General features: G+C 45.7%; 2 protein-coding genes across 4 annotated transcripts in view; both read right to left on the bottom strand.

The window, feature by feature from the left end:
* The window catches only part of RAB36 (RAB36, member RAS oncogene family), a 120945-nt gene that overhangs the window by 31074 nt on the left and 62412 nt on the right, over positions 1-27459 (bottom strand). For all 3 annotated transcript variants that reach the window (XM_033957131.1, XM_033957134.1, XM_033957133.1), the window contains 2 exons: positions 17421-17472; positions 7674-7755 (listed from right to left, as the gene is read on the bottom strand). In XM_033957131.1, coding sequence (XP_033813022.1) covers positions 7674-7755; positions 17421-17472 — 134 coding nt within the window. The remainder of the gene's footprint in view (positions 1-7673; positions 7756-17420; positions 17473-27459) is intronic.
* On the bottom strand, positions 19791-22155 carry LOC117364814 (ELMO domain-containing protein 2-like). Its single transcript, XM_033954450.1, has 2 exons — positions 22108-22155; positions 19791-20366 (listed from the first exon to the last, which is right to left on the bottom strand). Exons 1-2 carry the CDS (start codon positions 22153-22155, stop codon positions 19791-19793), a joined length of 624 nt encoding a protein of 207 aa, XP_033810341.1.

Raw genomic sequence — 27459 nt, 5'->3', positions numbered from 1 at the left:
AGAAGTGTTGCCCAACATATGGAATTGTAAGAAATTCCTGTGCTTCAGAAAAGTGGGAGAATTGTGCAGATAAGTCTCTTGTCAAATCCAGTAAGGTGAGAAATTCCTCAGACGCCACTGAAGCAATTACCAGCCTCACCACCTCCATCCGGAAAGTGGTATCTTGAGGGCTGTATTGACCGCCTTGAGATCTAGAATTGGCTTTTAGTCTTCTGAGTCTCTTTTGGGCACTATGAAGTATATTGAGTAATTGCCAGAGCCTGAGTCTTCTTCTGGTACAGGCTCTATGGCTTCCAGATCTAGCAGCCTTTGCACCATTGCTCAAACTCTGACTACTTTTTCTGGCTTCCCAGCTGGAGAGTCCAGAAAGAGGTTCAGGAGGGGATGAAAGAACTCAAGCTCGTACCTCTCCTTAGAGCAGGATTAATTCTTCGAGGGCCCCTAAGCACACAAGTATACTGGGCCCTCTGGCCCTTCCCCGCCCCTGCCCCGCCCACACCCCGCCTCCATTTATCTGTTTTCTTATTCACTTCTTTATTTCCACTTGTATTTCTTTTTTTTAATTCAAAATAAAGATTAGCATACCAGTGCACAGTTTTTCTTCTATGCAACCCCCAAACATCTCTGAACAAATCCCCCTTCCTTCCCTTCCCACCTACTTACCCAGGACTTTAACTCTGAATCCTTTCCATACATATATAAAAGTATTCAAATATATTGTAAAGCAGAAATACTATCTGAAATATAAGTCTATATTAACCAAGTTTACAACGCCTCTCAATGGCCTCACTCTATGTCAACCAACTATAACCCATATGTATGTATAAACAACCAAATTTGTAACTCCTCTAGTACATTCCACTCCATGTATGTTAACTTGTAACGAAACAACAAGGCAAGCAGTCCACCAAAGAATCCAACATGAAACAAAAGAAGATCGGCAGAAAATAAGGAGATTCAAATCAAGTCTATTCAAGGTGCTCCCAAGAACCATGCCTGATGCATTTCGCCAAACAAGGCTAGTCAACGCTAACAGAAAACCATGTCTTTCATACACACAGAACACAGATACACCCTCACCCAGTATGGAATAAGTTAATCACAACTAAAAATAGGAATATGTAGATAAAGGTTAAACTGAACCATCAAGAAGCCAAACTGCATACAGTAAAACACCAGAGAAACAATGATACATAGCCTCCTAATACTCTGCAAAATATAAATATAGCAGATGTAAATTTGAAGAAACTGACAATCACCACTTTACAAATTAACAAATAGAAATAAAACAAAAATTGAAAATAAGAATATACCATTTTATTCATTTTTCAATTAACTTTCAGAGGCCATAGCCTCCTTCAGGTCAATATAGTATACTGCTTTTACATTATACTGTCCTGACCTGGTCTCTAAAAGTTAGTAAAAAAACGTATTAAAATTAGTCTAGTAAAAAGATTACCTTATTTTCTGTTTATAAAAGTTTTATCAATACAACTACAATACTATTTTATTCTAAAGCAACAAAAAAATCTTTTTTCTATTTTTTGTCTTCATCAATGATGCGGCAGAGGGAATCACTGGCAGGAGAAAGCTGTGAAGCAGCCTGTTTAGAATGCTGCGGCTGCCGACACTGCTGGAGGGAGGTTTGTTGGTCAGTCGGTCGTTCTTCTCGAAGTGGGAAGATTGGTGGGGTTTGCATGGGAGGAAGAGATAGGAGGGTCGGGGGTTGGGGCCTGAGGTGACGACGCTGCTGCTGCTGCCGCCACCGGCGAATCCAGCAAGGGTTAAGCCCTAAAGCACCGCATCGGCGGGCCCCCCTAACCATTTTGGGCCCTAGGCCTGTGCCTACTGGGCCTACCCTTTAATCCGGCCCTGTCCTATATAATGTCCAGCACTCAGTGGTCTGTAGTGATCTCTGCCCATGCTTCCAAATAACCTCCCTCCGATGCGTGGAGGCCCGGCTGACGGCTTGGCATCATAACTGCTTTTTGGGAGCTGCTATGGAGTGGGATCCTGAAGATTGGGGGTGCCTAGCCCCTACAAATCTTTGTCCCGAGCTTTGAAATGATCTCTGGCCCAAAGGCCCTCCTGAGAACTGACGATATCGCTTTGAGGCCCAATAATTACAGAACCCTGACCCCCTAGGGGTTCGAGGTCTGCTGTTTAGTAAGGTCTTCGGCTTGCAATCCTACACACTGGCCATAAGATCGTACAGACCTTTCCCAAAGAGTAATTGTCCTTTAAATGGTAGCTTATTCAAGGTTGCCTTGGAGGAGGAGTTCCCCACTCACTTTCTGATCCACAGCATCCTGTGGGCGGAAATGGAATAAACAGACATTTTGCTCATGACTCTGAACAGATCATACTGAGTATTAGCTACATAATCCACTCCCAACATCAGAAACTGGTGATCCTTCCCAGCCACTGCCTCTGGATCACGGCGCAACTTGGAGTGGCAAGCATGTGTGACAAAAGAAGCCGCATCAGCTGTTTTAAACCTGAGGCTGTGGCTTCAAATAGCTTCTTAAAAGCAAAAGCCAGCATGTGGTCCTGGGCATACTTTAATACTACACCACTTTCACTAGAAGGGAGGTACGCTTGGTAACCTTTTACACTAAGGAATCCACTTTCATTGGATAAAAGAGCTGGTTAAATTCAGCATCCATCAGATAGAGCTTTGCCATGGCTTTAGTAACCTGAAGGGGCCCCTCTGGGACCTCGCAATGGTCCATTAACATTTTTGTAATGACTTGATGAGAGGGGAAACATGTGGGCTGTGCTTTTGTGCTGCTCATAAGCAAGCACTATGTAGACAAGGACTGTGGAGCCTCTATCTTTAATTCCTGGAGGGATTCCATGATTACCTCCAAAAGCACTGAAGGTTTAAACAGCCTGCGCACAGTCGGGTCCTCTCCAAGATCAAAAGCCTCCACCAGATCCAGATCTGGCCCTTCTAGAAATGACAAACAAAAAAAAATAGGTTATAACGCACTATAAATCTGTTTTGCAGGTTTCCACGTTCATCCAGTCAAAAGTATATCAAACTAGACAAAAAAAAATCATAAATGCACAAAAAAGTGGAGAAAAACAGACCTCATACATAGATGGCTGGGACTGCACTGTACCCTAAGGGGCTCATAATAATTAAAAAAAAAAAAAAAAGTCTAAAAAGTGGCCTAAATGGCTACTTGGATGATCAAAAAGCCTGATCGTCCAAGTACCCATAATCAAAGCTGGTTTTAGGCATATCTAAAACCAGCTTAGGCCTTTCCCCTGCCTCTAAACGCACAGAGAGAAAAGAGGCATTTTTAGAGGAAGGGAAAGAGCGGGCGGTGGGCGGGAGGTGGGCCGACCTACAACTAGGCGTACAACACGTATAACCAAAACATTTGACAGGTTGCCTAGTCGGCACTCATACGTTTTGACTTAGACCGAGTCAAAACAGGTATAAGTGCCGAAAAAGGGGCCGCTGAGCTGATCGCTGCGGCTCAGTGGCCCCAGCAACCTGCCTATTGCTGCAGGAGAGATGGCTCATCTCTCCTGCCGCGATGATGATCGCCTACACCCCTCCGAACCGCGGCACTTCGGGGTCAGCATCAGGGCAGGGCATCTCCCCTACCGGCGATGCTGACCCCGAAGTGCCGCGGTTCAGAGGGGTGTAGGCTATCATCATCGCGGCAGGAGAGATGAGCCATCTCTCCTGCAGTGATGAGCCCCCCCCCTTACAACAATCAGGCAAGAGGGAGGCCAAGCCCTCTTGCCCCACCAGCCGCGACCCTCTCCGACAACATCGGGGCAAGACGGAGCCCAAGCCCTCTTGCCCCACCAGCTGCGACGTTCCCCGACAACATCGGGGCAAGAGGGAGCCCAAGCTCTCTTGCCCTGCAATCTCCCCACCCTATGATCTGGCCAGGAGGGAGCCCAAGCCCTCCTGGCCCAGCGATCTTCCTCCCCTCCTCCCCCCCACATGATCTGGCCAGGAGGGAGCCCAAGCCCTCCTGGCCGGCGACAACCTCTAACCTCCACCCCCCACTAAAATACGGGCAGGAGGGATCCCAGGCCCTCCTGCCCTCGACGAACTCCCCCATGGCTGCCCCCTAACCCCCAATCGGCCCCCCCCCCCCGCTGACCCGCAACCCCCCCGCCGACCCCATGACCCCCCCACCCCACCCCCCTTCCCCGTATCTTAAAAAAAGTTGGTTGGACGGACAGGTGCCAAGCCCATCCGTCCGACAGGCCAGCCATCACGGGAATGCCCCTCTAAGCCGTTTGTATCATCACTGGTCTGAAAAAATCTCATGCATTCAGTGGACTCTATATTTTCAAAACTTTGCTTCTAAACAGGCTTCTGCACTCCTGCATGGCAGAATTGGCAGAAAATGGCTGTGCAGGAGTACGGAAGCCTATTACAAAATTTGGAATACTTGAGCGATGTTCGCGTGAAAAATTTCCCCTGATGTAGCACCATTGAGAGTGCGAAACAGGAGTATTTTCTGTTGGGAAGAAGACTGTATGGGCAGGTTTCTGAAAAGAAGAAACTGATATCAACTGCCATAAATATAGGATCTTCAGATAAGTGATATTTACGCTTCAAGATTTGCGAATAAGTTGTTTTTTGCACATCTGCCTCCTTATGCACTATGTTCACCTGTAGCCATTGATTGTGTTTTTTGCAGTGAAGCTACTCTTCTTATCCTGTTTAGAAGCAAAGTTTTGAAAATGCATGAGAGACTTATATATTTATGTATGGAGTTTTTTTCAGACCAGTGATGATACAGACGGCTTAGGGTACAGTGCAGTCCCGACCATGTGTATGAAGTCTGTTTTTCTCTACTTTTTTGTGCATTTATGATTTTTTTTGTCTAGTTTGGATGAATGTGGAAACCTGCAAAACAGATTTAAAGTGCATTATAACCTTCTTTTTTGTTTGAAATTATACAACTGTATTTTTCTCAAGATTTAATGATTTACCTTCTAGAAATGAAGCAGCATCTCCTGTTACTGAGGACCCAGCCTGGAAAAGTAAAGGCATTGCTATAGAGACCTCGTTAGCCTAGTTCTCCTCAGACTGGACTTCCACATCTTGCGCATGATACAGATGCTTGGGAATTGCTCTTTTTAAAGGGGGAAACCCCTGGCGCCAGCATGGCTGTGATCCCTGAGGGTTCTATGTGGCCCTTGTTAATCATGTAAGCTTCAGACATCATATTGATGAATTTAGAGAAGAACCCCTGTCCAGTCATCCCCTGAAGATGCTCCTGAGTTCCTTTCTGGGGTTTTGCAGCAGTAGCAAGGCTGTGCTTCACTGGGGATGCACTTGCGCTGCTCTCCAGCTCAAACCTGGACTTTTTGCCTGGCCCTCATGCCAGTAGGACACTAATACCTCCTGAGGGACTAGAGGAGGCCTCTGCCCCCCTCAAGTGCCGTACGACACGTGGAACATGGATGATTCTCAGACAGCCATCCAGTGCAAATCTAGCATGAATCCAATGTATCTTGGATTATGCCTGTTATCAGGTGTTATGCCTGGTTTTGATCAAAATCGAGGTGTTTTGAGGCAGATAGAGGCTTTTGTTTTCAAATTAGGAAATCCAAGATGACTTCCATAGCAGAGATTTTAGCACCAAAAACAGTTTGTGGGAGCTACATTGGGGTCCAAAAACTAGTGATTTGGGGATTTTAGAGGCGGAAGACTCTGGTTCTAATCCCCAAATACACAAAAAAAAATCACCATTTTACCCCCCCCCTGATTCTGATTTAAAGGTTGTCAGCCTGTTACTCACTGTGAAAGGCTGTGTGCTGGGGGCTGTTTGTGATGAAGCTGCAGACAGCTTACAGGGAGAACTTCTGCCTCAAATAAGCCTGGAATCCAGACTGCTTGTCTCTTCAGACTGCTTCTTGGGCCTAACAACTGACCGAAAACCTTAACCCCCACCAGAACCTAACATGCGCCGTCGGGAGACGAAAGCAGCTGATCCTGGAAAACAAATGCCATGGAGGCACTCATCTTACACTCAAGCCCACTGTGGACAGAACCTGTGGCAATCCTTGCTCCAAAGGGAACAGTCCCTGAGCTCCTGGACTTTTAGTGTAGGCTGCCCGAGTAGGTGCACTGCAAGGCTGTCTGCCCTTGAATATAGACCTCCGACCTTAGAGTCTGCCCTCTCCCACAGCTAGAGATGTTCTAAGAATGGGATCCTCTGCAGCACCAAAAAGCCTCACAAACATTAAGCAAAAACTTAATTTAATGGAAAAATAAACACAAGCAAAAAAGACAGGCTCCTACCATCTCGCTTGAGGAACTGGAGGACAGACTACAGAGATGGGAGGCAGAGCAAAATAATGCTAATGAGGCTCTCTACAAGAATTCTCATAGGAATAGATTGACTACCCGAAGGTTCAGGAATAATGTGTCTGTCACAGTAGAAGTACATGGATGCTTTTAGCATGAGTATTTTGCATCTGCTGTTTGTGTACATTGACAAATGGCAATAGTATAATACATATACTTTTGGAAATGTCTTGTTAACAGCAGATGACAATACACATTTATTTATTTAATTCATTTTCTATCCCATTGTCCCTAAAGAGCTAAGAACGGGTTACAGGTTAAAAATACATAATTTCAGTTCAAGTTTACGATACAAGTTTTTATCCTAACCTGACACATACTAGGGATATAATATTAATATACATAATATACAGTTTACCAATTACAATTTGCTATAGGTATCCTTATAGTGCAAGGTTTTCAGTACAAGTTTTATCCTAATTTGACACACAGATAAGTTTACATGTTAGATTTGTCATAGCTATAGTGTAAGATTTTACAATACAAGATTCCTTATCTGACACATACCAGTTCTGGTACCAATATACATCTCTTTGTAGTCCATTGGTCAAGGGCAGATGTTTAGGTGAAGAGGTATGTTTTTATTGCTTTTCTAAAGCTGAGGAATCCTTTAAGGGATCTGATCTGTGGAGGGAAGTCGATTCCAGTGGTTCGGTATGAAGTGGGAGTAGGATGTCGGTGGTTTGCAGTCAAAGGGCATGACCAGGGGGCATTTTGAGGCGTATTTTGTCCCAGGAGCGGAAAGACCAGTTTGGCACATACAGAGGAAGCTTAGCCATCATGTAGCCCGGCGCCATGTCATGTAAGGATTTGAACGCTAGCATCAGGCCCTTGAAAGCACAACGTTTGGCTATGGGTAGCCAGTGAGCCGACGCTAGAGCCTGGGAGACAGAGTCGCAGGCACTGAGGTTTTTTTAGAAGCCTGATTGCCATGTTTTGAACACACTGGAGCCATTGTACATTTTTTGACGTGAGACTGCTGAATAGCGCATTGCAGTAATCCATGCGGGAGAGTATTAAGGTGTAGTTGGGAAAAGTCAGACTCTGAAAAGTAGTTCCTTATTTTTCGGCGTTGTCGCAGGTTGTAAAATGAGAAAGATACCACCTGAGAGATATGGTTGGAAAACGACAGGTTGCAGTCAAGGAGTATTCCTAGGCTGCGCACTTGGTTTTTCACAGTTAGAGTAGTCGAGTCCCAGTACAGCGAAGGACACGCTTATTAAATTTCTCCTTGTATGTGCATGCAAAAACAGAAAACTTATGAGCCCACGGTTCTCTACCTGAAGGCGGTGCACAAACTTATATCTTCTCTGCAACTCACCACTTTATCTTTCTTTGTCCCAACCAGGAAAATTAAAGTGGAACTTGGTTCATTCTCCCTCTGTGCATCTTCCAGCCAACATCTGGGAGACATAGAGAAGAGAATGAGGTAGATGTTTTGAGAAGGAGAGGGTTGGGCAAAGGAAAAAAGCAACACAAAGAAATGAACAGAAAAACAAGAGAATTAAAAGGAAGGATGGGAATAGAGAAACTAACCAAAGATGAACGCACCCTAGATCTCTCCCTACCTTCATCAGTCCCCCCCATCCTCTCCAGCAAGACCCCCAATCCTCTCTGCTCCTCCCCAGAGGTGTAGTCAGAACTTGATTTTTTTTTTGGGGGGGTGGATGTGGCAGAAATGGACTGGGGTGGTCAAGCATTCCTCTCAGTTCTCCTACCCCTACCAAATCATACCTTCGCTGGTGGGGTTGCTCTAGCCCAGTGCCCTGCAATCTTTGTCAAGCCGCAGCACACTAAGGGCCTTTTTTTACAAAGCCACGTTAGCGACTGCCACACGGCAACAGCCCCGAAGCCCTTTAAATCTCTATGGGCTTCGAGGCCGTTACCGCGCTGCAGCTGCTAGCGCGGCTTTGTAAAACAGGCCCTAAATGTAGTGGCCATAGCTCAAGGCATCAAGAACTGTGCAGAAGTCCATGTCCATGCATGCATGAAGGCGCTCCAGATGGGCCCTGAGCCACCAGTGGGGGGCGAATGCAGGGAAGATGTGCAGAGAGAAGGAGAAATGTTGGAACTGGCTGATTGCCTATAGGATGTTCCTCTCATCGCGAGAAGCACGTCCTGTAGGCAGTCAGCTAGTGCCTCTCCTCCCCAGCATCTCGCGGCACACCTGAAATCTCAGGAGACACAGTTTGCGATACACTGCTCTATCCCCACCCAGCTGAAGAGATTCTCTGCTACAGCTCCCACCCATGCTGCCTGAGGAGCGAGGAAGCCAGTAGGGTGTTCCAGCCTCCAGTGCCAGCACTTCCACACATGCTTAGTTCAGTGTATTAATTAAGCATGCATGGAAGTACTAGCATCAGAGGCTAGAGTACTGCTAACTTCCTGCTGCTCAGGCACGGGTTTGGATGGTGTATCTCCTTTGGCTGGCAGAGTCTGAGTATCCCCGCCAGCCATGCATCTGTTGCCACAATTTTAAAAAGGGTGTGAACCCAAGTCCCCCCTCCTGTAGTTATCCTAGCAAGACATCAGTATTATATCCCCAAGCTCATTATCCTTGTTTAAATTTTTTTGCCTCTGTTTTAAATCAATATTTGGTTTGGCCCCTATGTACTTGGTTTCTCATTTTAATTTGGATTAATCTAATAGGCCTACACATAGAATTCATATGTTCACTTATCCAACAATAAAGGTCTGTTGTTATAAAAGATTCCTGGACAGAACTCTTGCTTTCCAGGCAGGTAAATTGAACGATTGGCTGGGTAACATTATTATGCACTCATCCTATTTTAGTTTTAGAAAATCAGTAAAAACGAAATTGTTTAATCAATTTGTAACCTAAGAATTTTACTGTTTTTACTTCTTTTATTCTGTATGCATGTATTTGATGATTTTATATTGTGCCTATTTCTCCGATTGTCCAGCACTTCTTATTGTAAACCGCCTCAAACTATTATGGCTTTGGTGGTATATAAGAATAAATTATTATTATTCCCTCTGCTCTCATTCCCTCCCTCTCCTACCCCAGGAACACCCTTCCAGCTTGCTCTGTTTCTGCAAGAGCAAACTTTCTCAGCATGCTCTTCCCCCTCCCTCCAACTTGACAGAAAATAACCTCAACATGTTCTCTCCCTCTTTCAAACCAATCCCATAATATAGTAAAACCCCTCAGGTTGCTCTTTAAGAACATAAGACTTGCATACTGAGACAGACTGAAGGTTCAACAAACCCAGTATCCTTTTTCAATAGTGGACAACCCAGGTCCCAAATACCTAGCTAGATCTCAAATAGTAAAACAGATTTTATGCTGCTTATCCTAGGAATAAGCAGCAGATTTCCCCAAGCCATCTCAATAATGGCCCATGAACTTCTCTTTTAGGAAATTTAAACCCTGCTAAGCTAACTGATTTCACCACATTCTCCAGCAACAAATTCCAGAGTTTAATTACACATTGTGTGAAGAAATATTTTTTCTGGATTGTTTTTGTTTTATTTTATTTATAAGTTTATTATAGTTTACAAGCATAATACTTGATAAAGAAACAAGGAATTATTTATACACTTGATGTCAGATGTAAAAATGAATAAAAAATTTAAAAAAATAAAGAAAGAAAGAAAGAAGGAATAAATATCTTATAGGAAAGCTCTATATACATTCCTCACAAATTGAAGGAAGAAAGCAACAAATAATTCTCCGGTTTGTTTTAAATCTACTACTTAGTAGCTTCATCGCATGTCCCCTAGTCCTAGTATTTTTGGAAAAAGAGTGAACAAGTGATCTACCCTTTCCACTCCACTCATTATTTTATAGACCTCTTATCATTTCACCCTGAGCCGTCTCTTCTCTAAGCTGAATAGCCCTATCCACTTTAGCCTTTCCTTATAGGGAAGTCGTCCCATTCCTTTTGTTGCCCTTCTCTGTATCTTTTCTAATTTCACTATTTTTTTTTGAGATATGGTGACCAGAACTGCACACAGTATTCAAGGTGTGGCTGTACCATAGAGCGATATAAGGGCATTATAACATTTTCATCTTTGTTTTCCTTTCCTTTCCTGATAATTCCTAATATTCTATTTGTTTTCTTAGTAGCCGCCGCACATTGAGCTTAGGGTTTCAACGTATCCTCAACAATGACACCTAGATCCTTTTCCTAGGCAGTGACTCCTATCACAGAACCCAGTATCACATAGCTATAGTTTGGGTTCCTCTTTCCCACATGCATCACTTTGCACTTGCTCTTTGTTCCCTCCCCTCCTCTACTAACAAAACCCCTGAGTGTGCTCTCCCCTTACCCCTGCAGCAGAAAAACCCTCTTCAGGCTTCCACAGGCATCCCTCCTGTTTGCTCTGTTGCCCCATTCAACATACCCCCTCAGCAAATCCCTCTCCCTTCTCCCAATAAAAACACTTAGCTGCTCTCTCTATCCTTCTCATTCCTACACTACACTCCATCAGAAAAATAGAATACTCACTGTACTCTCTTCACCCTCATAGCAATCACTCTTGCTCCTGTTTCATACAGCCACCAATAAACAGCAAGGGAGAGAAGGAGAGCAGTTTCATCAAGCTGCATTTTTCTCCTCCACTGCCCAGTGTCAAATGTTAATTTGAACCACAGCTGTACAGTGTCCTACATGGTTCAAATTTAATAGGGCTCAGAGCAACAGAGGAGGAGGATGCAGCACAACAAATAGCTACTCTCCTCCACCTTGCTGTAAGGAGCCATTCCTATAGGGATGGAGAGGGTACAGAGAAATTAGGTCCTTACCTGCTAATTTTCTTTCTTTTAGTCCCTCCAGACCGGCACAGAAACAGATGCCAGCAGGTGGAGGCTGAGAAATTGACTTTTGGCTACAGTACAAGTGGGCTGTGCAGTCCCTATTACATTCAGTCTTAACGAATAGACAAGCAGAAAAAAACTAGGCTGAAAACAATAACATCCCAATGCCATACTTACATGGAGAAGACAAAGGAAAAAACTTTTGGATACTGATTAGAACATTAACCTTTCTGAAACACCCCACAGTTTGCCAACTAAACCAGCCAAAGCAAATGCCGCTTCTCTTTAAACTCCCCAAACAAACAACCACAAATAAAAACCGAAGAGAAAAAAAAACACAAATTCTTCACGAAAACACCAAACAAAATGACAGGGTGGGGTCTGTGCTGGTCTGGAGGGACTAAAAGAAATAAAATTAGCAGGTAAGGACCTAATTTCTCCTTCTTTAGCGTCCCTCCAGACCGGCACAGAAACAGATGGGATGTACCAAAGCAGTACCCATCATGGGTGGGACCCCCGAAGGGCCGCCACAAGCATACACTCACTGAACACCGCATCCCAATGCGCCTGAATGTCCACACAGTAGTGGCGAACAAAGGAATGGAGAGAAGACCAAACCGCAGCTTTACAGATATCCACCGGAGGAACAAGAGAAGATTCAGCCCAAGAAGCTGCTTGACCCCAAGTAGAATGAGCTTTGAGAAATTCAGGATCAGGCTTCTTTTGGAGAAGGTACGCCAAAGCGAAAGCCTCCTTGATCCAGCGTGCAATGGTAGCCTTGGAAGCAACATCCCCCTTATGAGGATCCGCTAAGAAGACAAAAAGACGATCTGACTTACGGAACTCCTGGGTCCGCTGAACATAGGAGTGAAGGACACTATGGACATCCAACTTGCGCAATTGCCTCTGCTCCAACGAGCCCTCTCAACTACTCAAGACCAGCAGAACCACAGACTGGTTGACATGAAACGACGAAACCACCTTCAGAAGAAAGGAGGGAACCGGCCACAGCACAACCCGCTCCCTTGGTATTCCCTAGGGAACTCCAAGAAGGGAAGCCTACAAGAAAAAGCCTGCAGTTCTGAAATGCGTCTTGTAGAAGTAATGGCCACCAAGAAAACTGCCTTAAGAGTAAGGTTCTTCCATGTACATGTGCTGAGAGACTCAAACAGAGGATGCACAAGCCTGGAGAGGACTAGATTGAGGTCCCAGGAAGGAACCGACGGTTGAACTGATGGCCGAAGCAACTTCGCAGCTCTCAAGAACCGAATCACATCCAGAGAAGAGGCCAAACGCTTATCATGCAAAAGGCCATGAAAAGAAGACAAAGTGGTAATCTGCACCCGAAGGGAAGACCAGGCCATCCTGCAGAAACTCTAGAATGTGAGGCAAAGCAGCTCGAAGGGGAACCACACCATGCACGGAACACCAGTCCTTAAAAAGACGCTAAACACGGACATAAGCCCGAGAGGTGAAAATTCTCCGAGACCCTAAGAGAGTGGAGATCACCTTATCCAACTATTCCTTCTTCCTTAGGCAAGCCCTTTCAAGAGCCAAGCCATAAGACAAAAGGGACCTGGTTCGAACTGGGAACTCTCCTGCAACGATTTTGCTTGAATCAACCAATCGTCCAGATAGAGGTGCACTAGAATGTCCTTCTTGCGCAAAGCTGCCACCACCACTACCATAATCTTGGTAAAGATGTGCGGTGCCGTAGCCAGACCAAAAGGAAGCGCACAAAATTGATAATGCTCTCCCAAAATCACAAAGCAAAGGAATCTTTGATGGGTGGCCTGAATGGGAACATGTGGATAGGCCTCCATCAGGTTGAGAGAAGTCAGAAATTCCTCAGGCTGGACTGCCAAAATTATAGATTTCAGGGTTTTCATGCAAAAAGACAGAACCCAGAGAGCTCTGTTGACACCTTTGAGATCCAAAATGGGCCGAAAAGACCCCTGTTTTTTGGGCACTACGAAGTAAATGGAGTACCTGCCAGTGTAAATCTCCTGAAGAGGACCTTGGACTACCATTTTGAGACCCAGTAACCTGAGCAGTATCTGCTTGGGTTTTCCAAGTTGCCTGCCAAGGAGAGAAAAGGAAATGATCTGGCAAAGATTGTGAAAACTCCAGATCATAACCATCCCGAATCATCTCTAGGACCCACTGATCCATTGTGATCTTAGTCCTTCCCTGGTAAAACTCCCGCAACTGGGCTCTGACTAGAACTGGGGGTAGGACCCACAATGAGCCATTGGGCCAGACGGGCAGCCGAGGAGCCTCTGGAGGAGTCATGACGTCCAAAAACCAGCCTAAGTTGGCACTTGGACGAACATTGTCAAACTACGTCCAAGTGCGGATAATAAAAACGGGTTTTGGACATATTTCTAAACGACTTAGGCCTTCATAGTGCCACTGAACGACCATAGCTAAATGGGGCATTTCAGGAGGAGTGTTGAGGGCGGGAGTTGGGCGGGACATGGGCCGGCTTAGACTTAGTCATCCTGCATGTATAACCGAATGTTATACAGCACAGGATTGACGGAACTTGGATGTTGTGACTTAGACCATTTAAAACATGGTCTAAGTCACAAAAAAACACCTAAAGTCGCCAGATAAGTACTGCAAACACATAATACAGACCCCCACACACTACCCCAGTGATCACCGATCCCACCCAACTCCATAAAAATCGTAATCACACCTTTAAAATTCAGCCTCCAGACCATCATCACCTGGTAGCCCAGGATAGGAAAGCCTAGTTGACCTGTACAGAGGCATCTTAAGCCATCTTGGGGGTGGGTTAGGGACCTATGGAGAGGAGGCCCCATGCCCATAAGCCCCTATAATCACTGCATTGATACTGAAACATATGCACTCCCCAAACCCTTTTGTACTGGCATATAAGTGGCTCCTGCAGCCATAAGGACTATTAGGGTGGTAGATAAGTGGGTCTAGGGGATTCTGGAGGTGGTTTGGGGGACTCACCATGACCTATAAGGGAGCTGTAGTGAGATGATGACATGGCATCCTTTTTGTGAAGTTCACAGCAGTGCCCTGTAAGGTACCCCACTATTTAGGTGCCATGTCTGGGTGTTCAGTCCATCACTTTGCAGACCCCTCCCATGTCCAACAGGGCTTGTTCTAGGCGTTTTTGACATGGACGAAAAGTTGGATGAAAATGTGGTATAAAGATGGACGACTTAACGGATATATAGTTAGACAATTTTCGAAACGAAACAAAACTTGGACGTATTTTTCAAAAATGTGTCCTAAGCTATTTTTTTTACTTTGGAAGACTTGCGACTTGGACGAAAACGGACTTAGACGTTCCTTTCGATTATGCCCCTCCACATATTAAAAGAAAGAAAGATAAATAAAACACCAAACGGGTGAAATACCTGAGAGGGAAAAATATAATAGATTAACACAAACAAGAATAACGCAAGGATTCAACATAAATTAGCAAAATATAATAAGCTCAAAATAAAATATAATTTCAGTCAATGTAAACTAAACTAAACTAAACTAAATAAACCTTGGGTTTATATACCGCACCATCTCCACGAATGCGGAGCTCGGCACGGTTTACAGGAAGAAGGATGAAAGAGGAACTACAGTGGAGAGATTAAAGAGTTAGGTGTAAAGGGGGAAGGTGAGAGGCCTAAGAGGGGGGAAGTGTTACAGTTTTGAGAATAGCCAGGTTTTTAGGTGTTTGCGGAAGAGTTGGAGGGAGCTTGAAAAAAAACAACAACCCAACTTAGTTCAGTCCATGTAGAGCGACAATCATCTGATCTCCAAAGACAGGAGAGCAGGCTGGCCACAGAAAATCTCCCAATGCCAAGCCCCATAGACTCCAGCAAACTGTCTCCAATGGCAAGCAACAGACCCTGGACTCCTAATGACATGAGAGGGAGTCGTGTCAAAATTGCTGTCGCTGGTGAAGGAACAGCCACAGGGCTCAACAGTCAGCTGCTCCCAACAAGGCTGATCGCCTATATCCCTGGCTATGTGCTGCTTTGATACAGTCCCTCAAGGCCTGAACCAGTTTATCCAACTCCTCCCCGAAGAGAAAGGAGCCCCGAAAGGGAAACTTACTGAGCTTAGCCTTAGATACTGCATCCGCTGACCAACCCCGAAGGCACAGGGTATGGCGGGAAGCCACAGGGTACAGCGGGTCGCTACACAGAGAGTCATGGACTTGGCCGAGGCATGCAACAGATCATACATAGCATCAGAGAGATAAGAAGCTCTCAGCTCAATCTTAGCAACTTCCTGATCCACTAAGGACCAGTCAGCCATCTCGTGGTCAAGAACTTTCTCAGACCACTGGAAACAAGCCTGGGCTACCAGACCGCCACAAATCGCCACCTAGACAGCTAGAGCAGCCACATCAAAAGAAGAGCCTACATTTTAAGGTCCTGAGGTCTCTCAGGGCCGAGCCACTTTCCACTGGCATGGTATGTGTGCACGCAATAGCTGAGACCACCACGTTCACAACAGGAGACTTAAAAGTATCTCTTTCCACATCTGAAATGGGATTCAGTCTGGCCATGAACCGCACCAAATGAAAAGGCATGCCTGGAACTTTCTACTGAGCATGCACTACATTCCGAAAATCCTGATGCATAGGGAAAGAGTAGGATGCTGACCGAATCCCTCTAAGAAGAGGGTCCTCCACACTAGGGGGGGGGGGGGTCCTTAGCTTCCTCTTCAAGGTGTAAAACTGAGGACACCTGAAGAATGAGCTCCTGCAACTCTTCCCGATGAAAAATGCACCCAACTGACACATCCTTGCCAACCGGTACAAGATCCAAGTCCTCATCCAGAGAAAAATGGATCAGCCAAAAAAGCATCCTAATCCTAAGACACCTACGGCCGCTTGGATGATGGCTGAGGGGGCTGGATAGAGGCAGCTATAGCAGGGGATTGAATGGGGGTGGCCATGAAAAGGAAAACCTCTCCAAATGACCCTGTGACCCCCAGAACCAAAGAAGAACCCCCAGCCGCCTATAAATAAGCCTTGCACGTGGCTAACATAAACTCAGGGCTAAACAACCCTGACAGCAAACCAAAACTCATAGCAAGAGCAGAAGACACATTTAAGACCTGTTCCTGTCTCTCTAAGACAGGAGGAAGATCATTTGAGGCCGAAGGCAAAATGGCCACGCTTCCCGCCATAACTGAGGGAAGAGACGTCACTAAACTGCCACCTGATATAATACACAGCACCAAAACCAAACTCAACCCTGCCACTACAAAAACCCTGCTAGCAGCGCCAGTTGCAGCAACAAGGGAATCCCCAGCCTCCCTGGTGGTCCAGAACACCAAATCTACCAGACCGCTGGCAGATGAGGAAACCCTGGCATGGGCAGCAGGTGAGGCCCAGGCATCACCACCACCTCCCAACGAGCAGTGCATACATGAAGAGAAGCCTGAGACGCCGATACCTGAAGCTGGGTCCCCCGGAGGTGGCTGGAACATTTTGTGCACCTGCCAGCCGTATCCATCGCTTGACACCCACCATAAAATGCACTTATGCTGCTTTTTTTTTTTTAAAGCACTCATACTAAAGGAGCCAAAAACCCACGCACAACGCCATACAAATATGGCGGCCTCAGGATCACTTTATGCTCCTTTTATTTTTTGTGTCTTTTATTTTTTTAACTTCTCATAGTTCACCAGCTGTCTCAAAGAGAGCAGACTGTAGTCTGTGCCAGACAGGGGGTCAGGCAGATAGCTGAGACTCCTCTAAATTCAGAAAACCTGGGGAGGTTGTGTAAATGGGGGAGGGATTCAAACCTTCCGAGTATGGCACCCCAAATGTTGGTAGGACCCCAAGAGGGTCCCCCAAGCTCTGTCCGTACAGCAAAAGGGACAAGAAAAAATTCCCTAACCAGATCCCTAACCAGATTCCCTAACCAGCACAGTCTTTCCACTCCACCTGTGGGAGACTGAGAAAAGACTGAGTGTAATAGGGACTGTGCAGCCCATTTGTACTGTGGCCAAAAGTCAATGTCTCAGTCTCCACCTGCTGGCAGAGGAGCTTAAACCCATCCGTTTCTGTGCTGGTCTGGAGGGACACTGAAGAAAGTAGTTTTTTTCTGGTTGGGAGTGGACGAGATAGAGAGTGAGAGCAGCTGAGGCATTTCCAGGCAAAGGAGATAGGAGAGAATGATATCAACTACCACTGATTGTGTTGCTGACCTTTGTATAGGGGAGGATTTCTGTACAAATTCTCTTAGGAGTACCAGATAGAAAGCTTGTATTGCTAGAGGCACAAAGACTTACCTAGTGTGTTCCAGGGTCTGAATATCTGCCAGGTCAAACACTGTGATAATCACTGGAAATAAATGGCACCCAAAGAATCAATAAAAGACTTCAAGTACAGGCTACAATCATTCTGTGCTACTATGGGAAAAGCAATCAAGAGATGGAGTTGTAGAGTGGTGAGGGGTAGGGTTACCATATTTGAAGCCTAAAACCCAGATGCATGTCCCACCCCATTCTGCCCCATCCTTCCTTTATTCTGCCAACAGCCCCACCCAGTTCTGTCTCAAATCCTGCCCCTAGCCCCACCCCCCTCAAAGCCTCATTTTCTTCCCCAACGAGCTCCGTCCACGTCTGGACTAGGGTCTCGAGCATGCGCGGATGTGTGTGATGTCATCTGCGCATGCTCAGAGGCCCTTCAGATGCAGCCAGAGCTCGTTGGGGCTTTCCAAAACCAGGACAAACCACTGGGTTTTGGAAAGTCCATCCAGGAACCCAGACAGTCCTCTAAAAAGAGGACATGTCTGGGTTTTACCAGACGTCTGGTAACCCTAGTGAAGGGAAATCACTGCTGAACACAAGGGATTTGGCAACACTGTAGAAGCTGGCACTGCTGAGCAGATGAGAGCATGGGAGTGCAGTGTATTGAGGTGAGAACACTGCTATAGAAAAGAGAGCATATAGGTGATCTCAGAGGACCAGGAAGGTGATCTGTTAGCATTTTAAAGAAATAAATACCAGGGGTAGGGTTACCAGACGTCTGGGAAAACCTGGATATGTCCTCTTTTTAGAGGACTGTCTGGATGCCCGGACAGACTTTCCAAAACCTGGTAGTTTGTCTGGGTTTTGGAATGCCCCAACCTCCCAGCTGCAGCTGGAGGGCCTCTGAGCATGTGCGGATGACGTTACATGCCTTCGCACATGCTTAGAGACCCTCCAAACGTGGTCCAGAGATTGGAAAACAAAGATGAGGCTTTCTGGGGGCGGGGCTAGAGGCAGAACACGGCAGGGCTAAAGGCGGAACAGGGCAGGTTAGGGGCGGGGCCATGTGTCCAGGTTTCTCAGGACAAAAATCTGGTAACCTTAACCAGGGGCACAGCCAGTCAATTTTGGATTGGCCTGGACTGAAGTTGGGTGGGCAGATCTCTCCCTCTCCTGCCCGGGTGATCTGGCCTCCCCCAGCACTCTAGTGCCTCAAACTGCCCTCTCCCCCTATACTCTGGTATCTCAAGCCCCCTGCAACCACCACATACCTTTCAGAAAGCAGATCTTCGCTGACAGAACTGCTCAGGACAGTTTCATAGCCTTCCTTCTAATGTACTCTGCCTATGTGGAAACAGGAAGTTGCATCAGAAGGAAGGTTGTGGGGCTGGCGCGAGCAGTGTGAATCAGTCACGCTGCTTGCTGCAGGCAAAGATCTGCTGATTAAGGGCATACAAAAGTGAGAGATTTCAGAACTTTATAACTGATGTGGCTTGGGTTTCCTCACCAGCTACCTCATAGGTGCGCTGCTACTGGGTGGGCCATGGATAACGTAACCATTTATTTTTTCCCTCAAAAGGGGACATCTACTAATTTCCCCCAATCCTGCCCTAACCCCATCCCCGATTTTTTTCCATTCATTTTACATGTGCATACAATATCTTATTAATTCATAATGGTAAGCATAAAATTAAAAAACAACAACAAAGCACACTGTATGCAGAGCAAATGTTAATTTTCATTTATATTTGTTTTATTTTTCAAAGAAGTCAAGGCAGATGACTTTAAAATATGCAATGTCATACACCAAGAAGTGATGTTGTATTATATATTTGGTTGATATTTACTGTACACTTGATGTAAGTTTAAAAATGAATAAAGAAAAAAAAAAAAATATGCAATGTCACCTCAGTAACAACTATAGAAAAATAGACAAATATAGTGTAAAATATAGACAGCAGATATAAATTCTCAGAACTGACACATTTTGATCACTAAATTAAAAATAAAATAATTTTTCCTACCTTTTTGTTGTCTGGTGAGTCTCTGGTTGCATTTCCTTCTGACTGTGCATCCGTTCTTTTTCTCTCCCTGTCCCCCCCTATTTCTTTCTTTCTTTCAAACACAAATCTCTCTCCTGTTGCATCTTTGAAGAATGTTAAAGCTAGAGCAGCTGGTTGGCGTTGAGCAGCAGTTCCTTCAGGCTGCAGCTGTAGCAGTAGATCTCATCGGGCACAGCCTGCAGGGAACAGTGCCACTTGCCCACTATGCTGGTTGTAGTGCCAGAGGGGAATGCACTTGAGCATGGCGAGGGTTGCTGCCGCCGAAGCCCGGGCTGCTCACATCCAACGTGCAGACAGGGGGGGGGGCCCTCCTCACACCGCAGCCTAAATCGGTTCCTCCTCACACCTAAGCTCCTGTGACGAACACTAGGCCAGGGCCAGAGGGAGGGGGCGGTCCTTTCGGGGGGAGGACTGAGGAGAGCGAGTGCAAGTGTTTGCTGAAGTACACAAGATTGACCAGTCCTAGCATGCCCATGGATCGAAAGTCTGTCTTGGGATCATCACCTTGGAAGCCAATGTCTCCCCACTGCTTAGTGATTCGTGACTTCAGTGCTTGATTGGCAATTAGTAGATTCCAAAGCTCCATTAATTGCTCCTCATGGTCCTCATTATTGCTATCATAGGGCTGCTTTCGAAGATTTGCCACACACAGATAGAGCTGTTTATAGCCAGATATTTGTAGCAAGCATACTCTCAGACTGAGCTTAAACCTTGGATCCTTCTGCACATAAATCTTCTTCGCTTTCATTATGTCCATTAAACACTTGTCCAGGTCATCCACATCAACATTTACTGCCCTTCTTAGAACCTTACTCTTTGAACATTTCAATGCGTATTCTATTCTGTGTATCCTGGGAGCACCTGGGTTTAAACTGTCAAAAATTCTCTGTAATTCACATTTTCTGGTCACCTGTTTCAAAATCTTGTATAACCAAGTATTGCCACAAGTAGAGAAGCATCTTAGAGTTGCCTTTCTGCTGCTGCTGCTGCTACTACTACTCTGCAGGGCTGAACCTTGTAGCAGTGCTTTTTTAAAAATGTTTTCCTTTCTTTCTTTTAAATCTGTCCATGTACAACTGAGCCAGCTTCCTTGCGTTAGACTGGCAGAATGGAAAGTCAGCGAGCGAATCCGTCAACTAGAAAAAGCGATGAAGCGGTGTTACACCCCTGTTGCCATCATGAGTACCTTTGAAGAGGAAGAGGCCAGCATCAACGAGCTGCATTTTGATGGCTACAAGCACTAGAAATTCAAAAGGGCCGGAAATATCCGACGTTGCATGCAGCCACTGGTGCAACAGCAAGAGTGTTCCGTGCTGTAAACAGCGCACGAGCCGAGGTTCCCAGGGCACTCGGCGCTCCCTGCGCATTCCCTCTCGGCCCTCATAGTCAGCCGCTCGCATCAACAGGGAGAAATCCCGGGCTCTTTTTGGGCATCCCTGCACGTTGTCCCCAAGCACAGCTTCGGGACACCGAAATGTCCCGTTTTCAGAAAGAGAGCAACTAGACTCTAGTTGCTCTCTTTCTGAAAACAGAACATTTCAGCATCCCGAAGCTCTGCTTGGGGACAACGGGACAGGGTATCTAAAAACGGGCGGTCCCATTCAAAACGGGACGTATGGTCACATTAGCCATGGACTACTTTAGTCTACTTTACTAAGCTCCCCCTAGTAAGTCTACTCTACTAAACTACATCTCACCTTCATTCTATGAAACAAGCTTCCAAGCATTTTTGACCTCGCCACCATTGTCTCACAAGTCTGAAAAGTCTCACTAATCTAGGCCTAGGAAACTCCCATTTCTAGGATAAATGTTATTGTCTACTAAGAAGGCACAACAAAAAGAATCCAACAAACTCTGCAGTATACCAAACACCAAGGAAAAAACAAACAAAAACTGCAGGCTATGTACAAGATGCAGGCAAAATTTATTGTTCTAATATTTTAATGCAGTAATATACAACCTTATTACCAACCAAAGGACCCGACAAGGGCTGTGTTTCGGACAACACACCTTCCTCAGGGGTCCATGGTAAATAAAGTGTGAAGCAAACCGCATAAAAATAAATGATAAACAATTGCCTGTGTGAGTCAATCAGGAAGGTGTGTTGTCTGAAACACGGCCCATGTCGGGTCCTTTGGTTGGTAATAAGGTTGTATATTACTGCATTCAAATATTAGAACAATAAATTTTGCCTGCATCTTGTACATAGCCTGCAGTTTTTGTTTGGTTTCTACTAAGAAGGCACGCCTTCCCCCTCTATGACTCCTGTACACTACCTCTTCCTACTACTAATACTGACTTTTCCTCAGTTCTCTCTTCACCCCAAACCACCGAACCCCTCACCACCATGTTACTCACTTTTTGGATTCACCACTTCACTCTCCCTTTTGTCCTCCACCCCATTCTCTGCCCTAAAGCTTCAACTATCTCTTTCTCATTTAACCATCCCCACTCTTCCTGTGTGCGGTTTCCCCCCCCCCATGCCTCTTCCATTCTCATCTGTATTCTCTCGCTCCTTCTTTTGCTCTCTGCCAGGAATATCAATCCCAATACTGATCCTCCCATTCAATTCTCACCCTACTCATGCAGATTGCTTGCACTAGCTGAGACCTGGATCTCAGCTGACACCCTGTGTCATGGAGGCTAACTTATCTCACATATACCTTGCTTAGTTGGTTGCGGAAGTGGTATTGGGCTGTTACTCTCGCCATCTTGTAGATTTTAACCCCTTCTTCCACCTTAGTCTCACTGTTTTTTTCTTCTTTTGAAGTTCATGCCATCAGTCTATTCATTCTGCTACCCCTCCATGTAGTGGTCATTTACTGACCCCCCTGATATGTCCCTTTCCTTCTTTCTCACTGACTTTGACTCCTGGCTTCCCTTCTTTCTTGAATTTCCATCCCCTTCCCTCATCCTTGGTGATTTTAACATTCATACCAATGACTCTCAGTCTCTTATGCTTCTAGCCTTAACATAGGGCGAGGTCTGCAGCGGTCAAAACGGCAGTCAGGGAGGCCAAACTTCGAGTGGAAGAGACTCTGGCAAAGAACATGAAGAAAGGGGACAAATCCTTCTTCAGGTATATAGTGATAGGAAAAAGAACACAGATGGGATAATACGCCTTAGAAAATCAGATGGCAACTGCGCAGAATCAGATTCTGATAAAACAGAACTACTGAATGAATACTTCTGCTTGGTCTTCACCTGCGAAGCACTGGGGCATGGTCCACAGTTGCAGGCAAGGCCCAGCGTGGAAGACCCGTTTCAGAATTTCGAGTTCACACCTGGCGACGTCTACTATGAATTGGCAAGACTCAAGGTGAACAAAGCCATGGGATCGGACAATCTACACCCCAGGGTGCTCAGTGAGCTGCGTGATGTTCTGGCAGAACCGCTATCAGGACTCTTCACTCTCTCCCTAAGTTCGGGAAGAGTCCCCATAGACTGGAAAACAGCTAACGTCGTTCCACTGCACAAAAAGGGTTGCAGGGCAGAGGCTGCAAACTACAGACCGGTGAGTCTCACATCAATAGTATGCAAACTCATGGAAACACTAATCAAACGTAAATTAGATGCAATCTTGGATGAGGACAATCTACGGGATCCCAGTCAACATGGATTCACCAAGGGTAGGTCTTGCCAATCCAATCTCATCAGCTTCTTTGACTGGGTAACAAAACAGTTAGACTTGGGAGAATCCGTGGATGTCGTATACCTAGACTTCAGCAAAGCTTTCGATAGTGTCCCGCATCGCAGGCTGTTGAGCAAGATGAAATCAATGGGGCTGGGAGAAACACTAGCTACATGGGTCAATGACTGGCTGAGTGGCAGACTTCAGAGGGTGGTAGTTAACGGTACCCTCTCTAAAACATCAGAGGTGACCAGTGGAGTACCGTAGGGCTCAGTCTTGGGCCCGCTCCTTTTCAACATATTCATAGGTGACCTAACTCGGGGGCTTCAAGGTAAGGTAACGTTATTCGCTGATGACGCCAAACTATGCAATATAGTGAGAGATGGCAATTCACCCGATAGTATGACACGGGACCTACATTTGTTGGAGCTTTGGACCTCGACCTGGCAGCTGGGCTTCAACGCTAAGAAATGCAAGATCATACATCTCGGCAGCAGAAATCCATGCAAAACTTACACCTTGAATGGTGAGACCTTAGCTAGAACTTCAACAGAACGAGACTTGGGAGTGATCATCAGCGCAGACATGAAAACTGCTGATCATGTGGAGAAGGCTTCATCTAAGGCAAGACAGTTGTTAGGTTGCATCCGCAGGAGTTTCGTCAGCCGGAAGCCTGAAGTCATAATGCCATTATACAGAACCATGGTGAGGCCTCATTTGGAATACTGTGTGCAATTCTGGAGGCCAGACTACCAAAAAGATATGCTGAGAGTAGAGTCGGTGCAACGGATGGCCACCAGGATGGTCTCAGGGCTCAAGGATCTATCGTACGAGGAAAGGCTGAAAAATTTGCGGCTGTACTCATTCGAGGAACGTAGGGAGAGAGGAGACATGATCGAGACGTTTAAGTATATTACCGGCTGTATCGAGATGGAAGAAGAGATTCTCTTTCTCAAAGGACCCTCAGCCACAAGAGGGCATCTGCTCAAACTCAGGGGCGTGAAATTTCATGGCGACACCAGGAAATATTTCTTCACCGAGAGAGTGGTTGATCCTTGGAACGAGCTCCCGGTGCAGGTGATTGAGGCAAACAGCGTGCAAGAATTTAAGAGCAAATGGGATGCCCATGTGGGATCCCTTAGAGGGTTAAGCCAAGGGAACCTGTCACCAGGAATGGGATCCCTAGGATAGTAGACTTGGGGGTGGGTCAGTAGAGTGGGCAGACCTGATGGGCCCTTATCTGCCGTCATCTTCTACGTTTCTATGTTTCTATGTAATCTTCAGCTGTGCTCTACCATCCCTATGCACCAAAATGGCCACTGCCTTGATCTTGTCTCTTCTCCAATTGCTCCATCACAAATTTCTCCACCACAATTCTTCCTCCCTCTGACCATCATCTGAAAACTTTCACAACTTATCACCCTCCCACCATTCCCAGCCAATCTCTCCCAATACATTTAGGAATCTACAGGCTATTGGAATAGAGGGAGATATACTAAGATGGATAGGCAAATGGCTAGAGAACAGAAAACAGAGAGTGGGCATAAATGGGAAGTTCTCAGAATGGGAAAAAGTGATTAGCGGTGTACCCCAGGGCTCAGTACTTGGATCCATCTTATTTAATATTTTCATAAATGACCTGGAAAAAGGAACATCCAGTGAAATCATCAAGTTTGCAGACGACACAAAGCTATGCCGGGCAATCAGATAGCAGAAGGACAGCGAGGAACTCCAGAGCGACTTGAATCAATTGGAGAAGTGGGCAGATAAATGGCAGATGAATTTTAATGTGGAAAAATGCAAAGTGATGCATTTAGGCAGAAAAAATAAAGATCACAAGAATAGTATGTCAGGTGTAACTCTGGGAAAGACTGAACAGGAAAAGGACCTGGGTGTACGGATATATAGGACCCTGAAACTGTCGGCGCAATGTGCGGCAGCAGTGAAGAAAGCAAATAGAATGCTAGGCATGATAAAGAAGGGAATTACGAGTAGATCAGAGAAAGTTATAATACCGCTCTACAGAGCCATGGTCAGACCGCACCTGGAATACTGCGTCCAGCATTGGTCTCCATACCTAAAGAAGGATATAAAACTGCTTGAGAGGGTGCAGAGCCGAGCAACGAAGCTAGTGAAAGATATGAAGAATCTGGACTACGAGGAACGACTTAGGAGACTGGGGTTGTTCTCCCTTGAGGAGAGGAGACTGCGAGGGGATCCGATCGAGACTTTCAAAATAAGAACATAAGAACATAAGAACATAAGAAGTTGCCTCCGCTGAGGCAGACCATAGGTCCATCCTGCTCAGCGGTCCGCACCCGCGGCGGCCCATCAGGCCCATTGCCTGAGCAATGGTCTATACCTATCTATACCCCCCAATCCCTTTTTCTTCTAGGAATCTATCCAAACCTTCTTTGAAACCATTTAATGTTTTCTTGTCTACAACAGCCTCTGGAAGCGCGTTCCATGTATCCACCACCCTCTGAGTGAAAAAGAACTTCCTAGCGTTTGTTCTAAACCTGTCCCCTTTCAATTTCTCCGAGTGCCCCCTTGTACTTCGACAAACTGGAGCAGGGAAAGCAGTTATTTACAATGTCCAGTGTGACACGGACAAGAGGACATAGACTGAAGCTGAGGGGGACAGGTCCAAGACGAATATCAGGAAGTTCTGTTTCACGCAACGAGTGGTGGACACCTGGAATGCTCTCCCAGAGGAAGTAATTGCAGATTCCACCGTTCTAAGATTTAAGGGTAAACTAGATGCACATCTCCTTAAGAGTATTAGTATATAGGCTTATAACTAAAGTATAATTGTAGAAGAATGTGTACTATGACAACCTAAAGAGAGGGTTTCACTATAACCCTCCCCACGAAATCTTCTATATCCAAACTGCTCAATAAGCTTCCTTCAGGCCCTCAGAGGTGCCACCAGATGCTCAATAATATCTCATAGCAACTGGCTTTACGCCCCCTATCGTCATCGGGTCATTAATTTTTAGAGATTTTTTTGTGCAATGCTATAGTTTGCTCGTGTGTTCATTCAATAAATAGTTAGTAAAATTTGTTACACTTATCTTGGGTGGTTCAGCCAAGAGGGACAGAGTACTGCCAACATGTTTCACCCTATCCGGGTTTCCTCAGGGAACAATCCCTACAATAAAGCATAACTTAAATTAGATACTTCTAAAACCCATTACATCAACCACAAACAACTAATAGTGCAGCTTACCTCAAAACTGTGTAACTCTGTGTAACTGAATAATTGATCCAAGATGGCCGCGGCGTGTACTGGAGCTCATTAAATATTCTACAATTCAGCTGGGGCTGACGTCATCCTATCAGCACGGCAAAACCGAAAACCCGAACCAGGCAGGGTTAAACACAGGTAAACACTCCTTACTATCAATCCTTTCGAAGCACTATAGGTCAGGGGACCCAGTGAAACCTCACCAGAGGGATTTCCACTCAAGCTCCAAATTAAGCCCTTTCGGTATAACAGAATCCAACAAGTAGATCCATCTTTGTTCAAGAAAATTGAGTTTAGCTTCCAAGTTTCCCTCCGCCTGCTGGCTGTCAATCACATCTATGATATGCCATCTAATTTGGTCTGTGGTATGTTTCTTATCCTGCCAGTGAGGGACTAGAGGGGCTGTTAGCGTCCCAGTTGTTATCCGGGACTTATGTTCATTCAGTCTTAGGTGAACCGGCCGTCTAGTCCGTCCTACATAAACTAGGTGGCACGGACAGACGATTACATAGACCACTCAATTAGATTTGCAGTGAGACCTCATGGGCGGAATGGGAATTGATCCAGAAACGATTGATGAGAGCTGAACTACACAGTAGCACCCTAGTACAGTATTTGAAAAAATCTATGATACCCCGGGGCCTGAGGATTGTTAAGGAGCCAAAAGTCATGTCTTCCAACAAATCTTTCCTTGACAAATGGACAGCTATACTGAATAAATGTTCAAGAGACTTGATGATCTTGCTTGTTGAAAGCACCATGGAGATTGAACAGGACCTTAAAGTCAAAGTGGTGGATATCCAACAAGAACTTCAGGCTAAATATTCAGTGGAGGAATATGACAAGAAAAGAAAAGAGATGGAGGAAACCCTTAACAAGGCACGGGAAGCATTGAAACTAACCAAGATTAAGAAACTTAGAAGGGATGAGCGAGATTATCAGATGGGACATGTGTACACTTGGAACAAAAAATCAGTTATACCGACAGCCCCCAAGCGTAGGGTGGCATTTGATGCTACATCAGAGGAGTCTGATGTAACTAGTGGTGAGTCCACTGATAACTCCTGTCCAAAGCCATCGGGGGAAGCAGATCCAGCCTCAAAAAACCTGCTTTCTCGGACCAGAGGCAGGGGCCCC

Source organism: Geotrypetes seraphini, chromosome 8 (genome assembly GCF_902459505.1).
Source record: "Geotrypetes seraphini chromosome 8, aGeoSer1.1, whole genome shotgun sequence".
Taxonomy (NCBI): domain Eukaryota; kingdom Metazoa; phylum Chordata; class Amphibia; order Gymnophiona; family Dermophiidae; genus Geotrypetes; species Geotrypetes seraphini.
The sequence above is the reverse complement of the archived record's forward strand: the minus strand, read 5'-3'. Positions and strand labels throughout refer to the sequence as shown.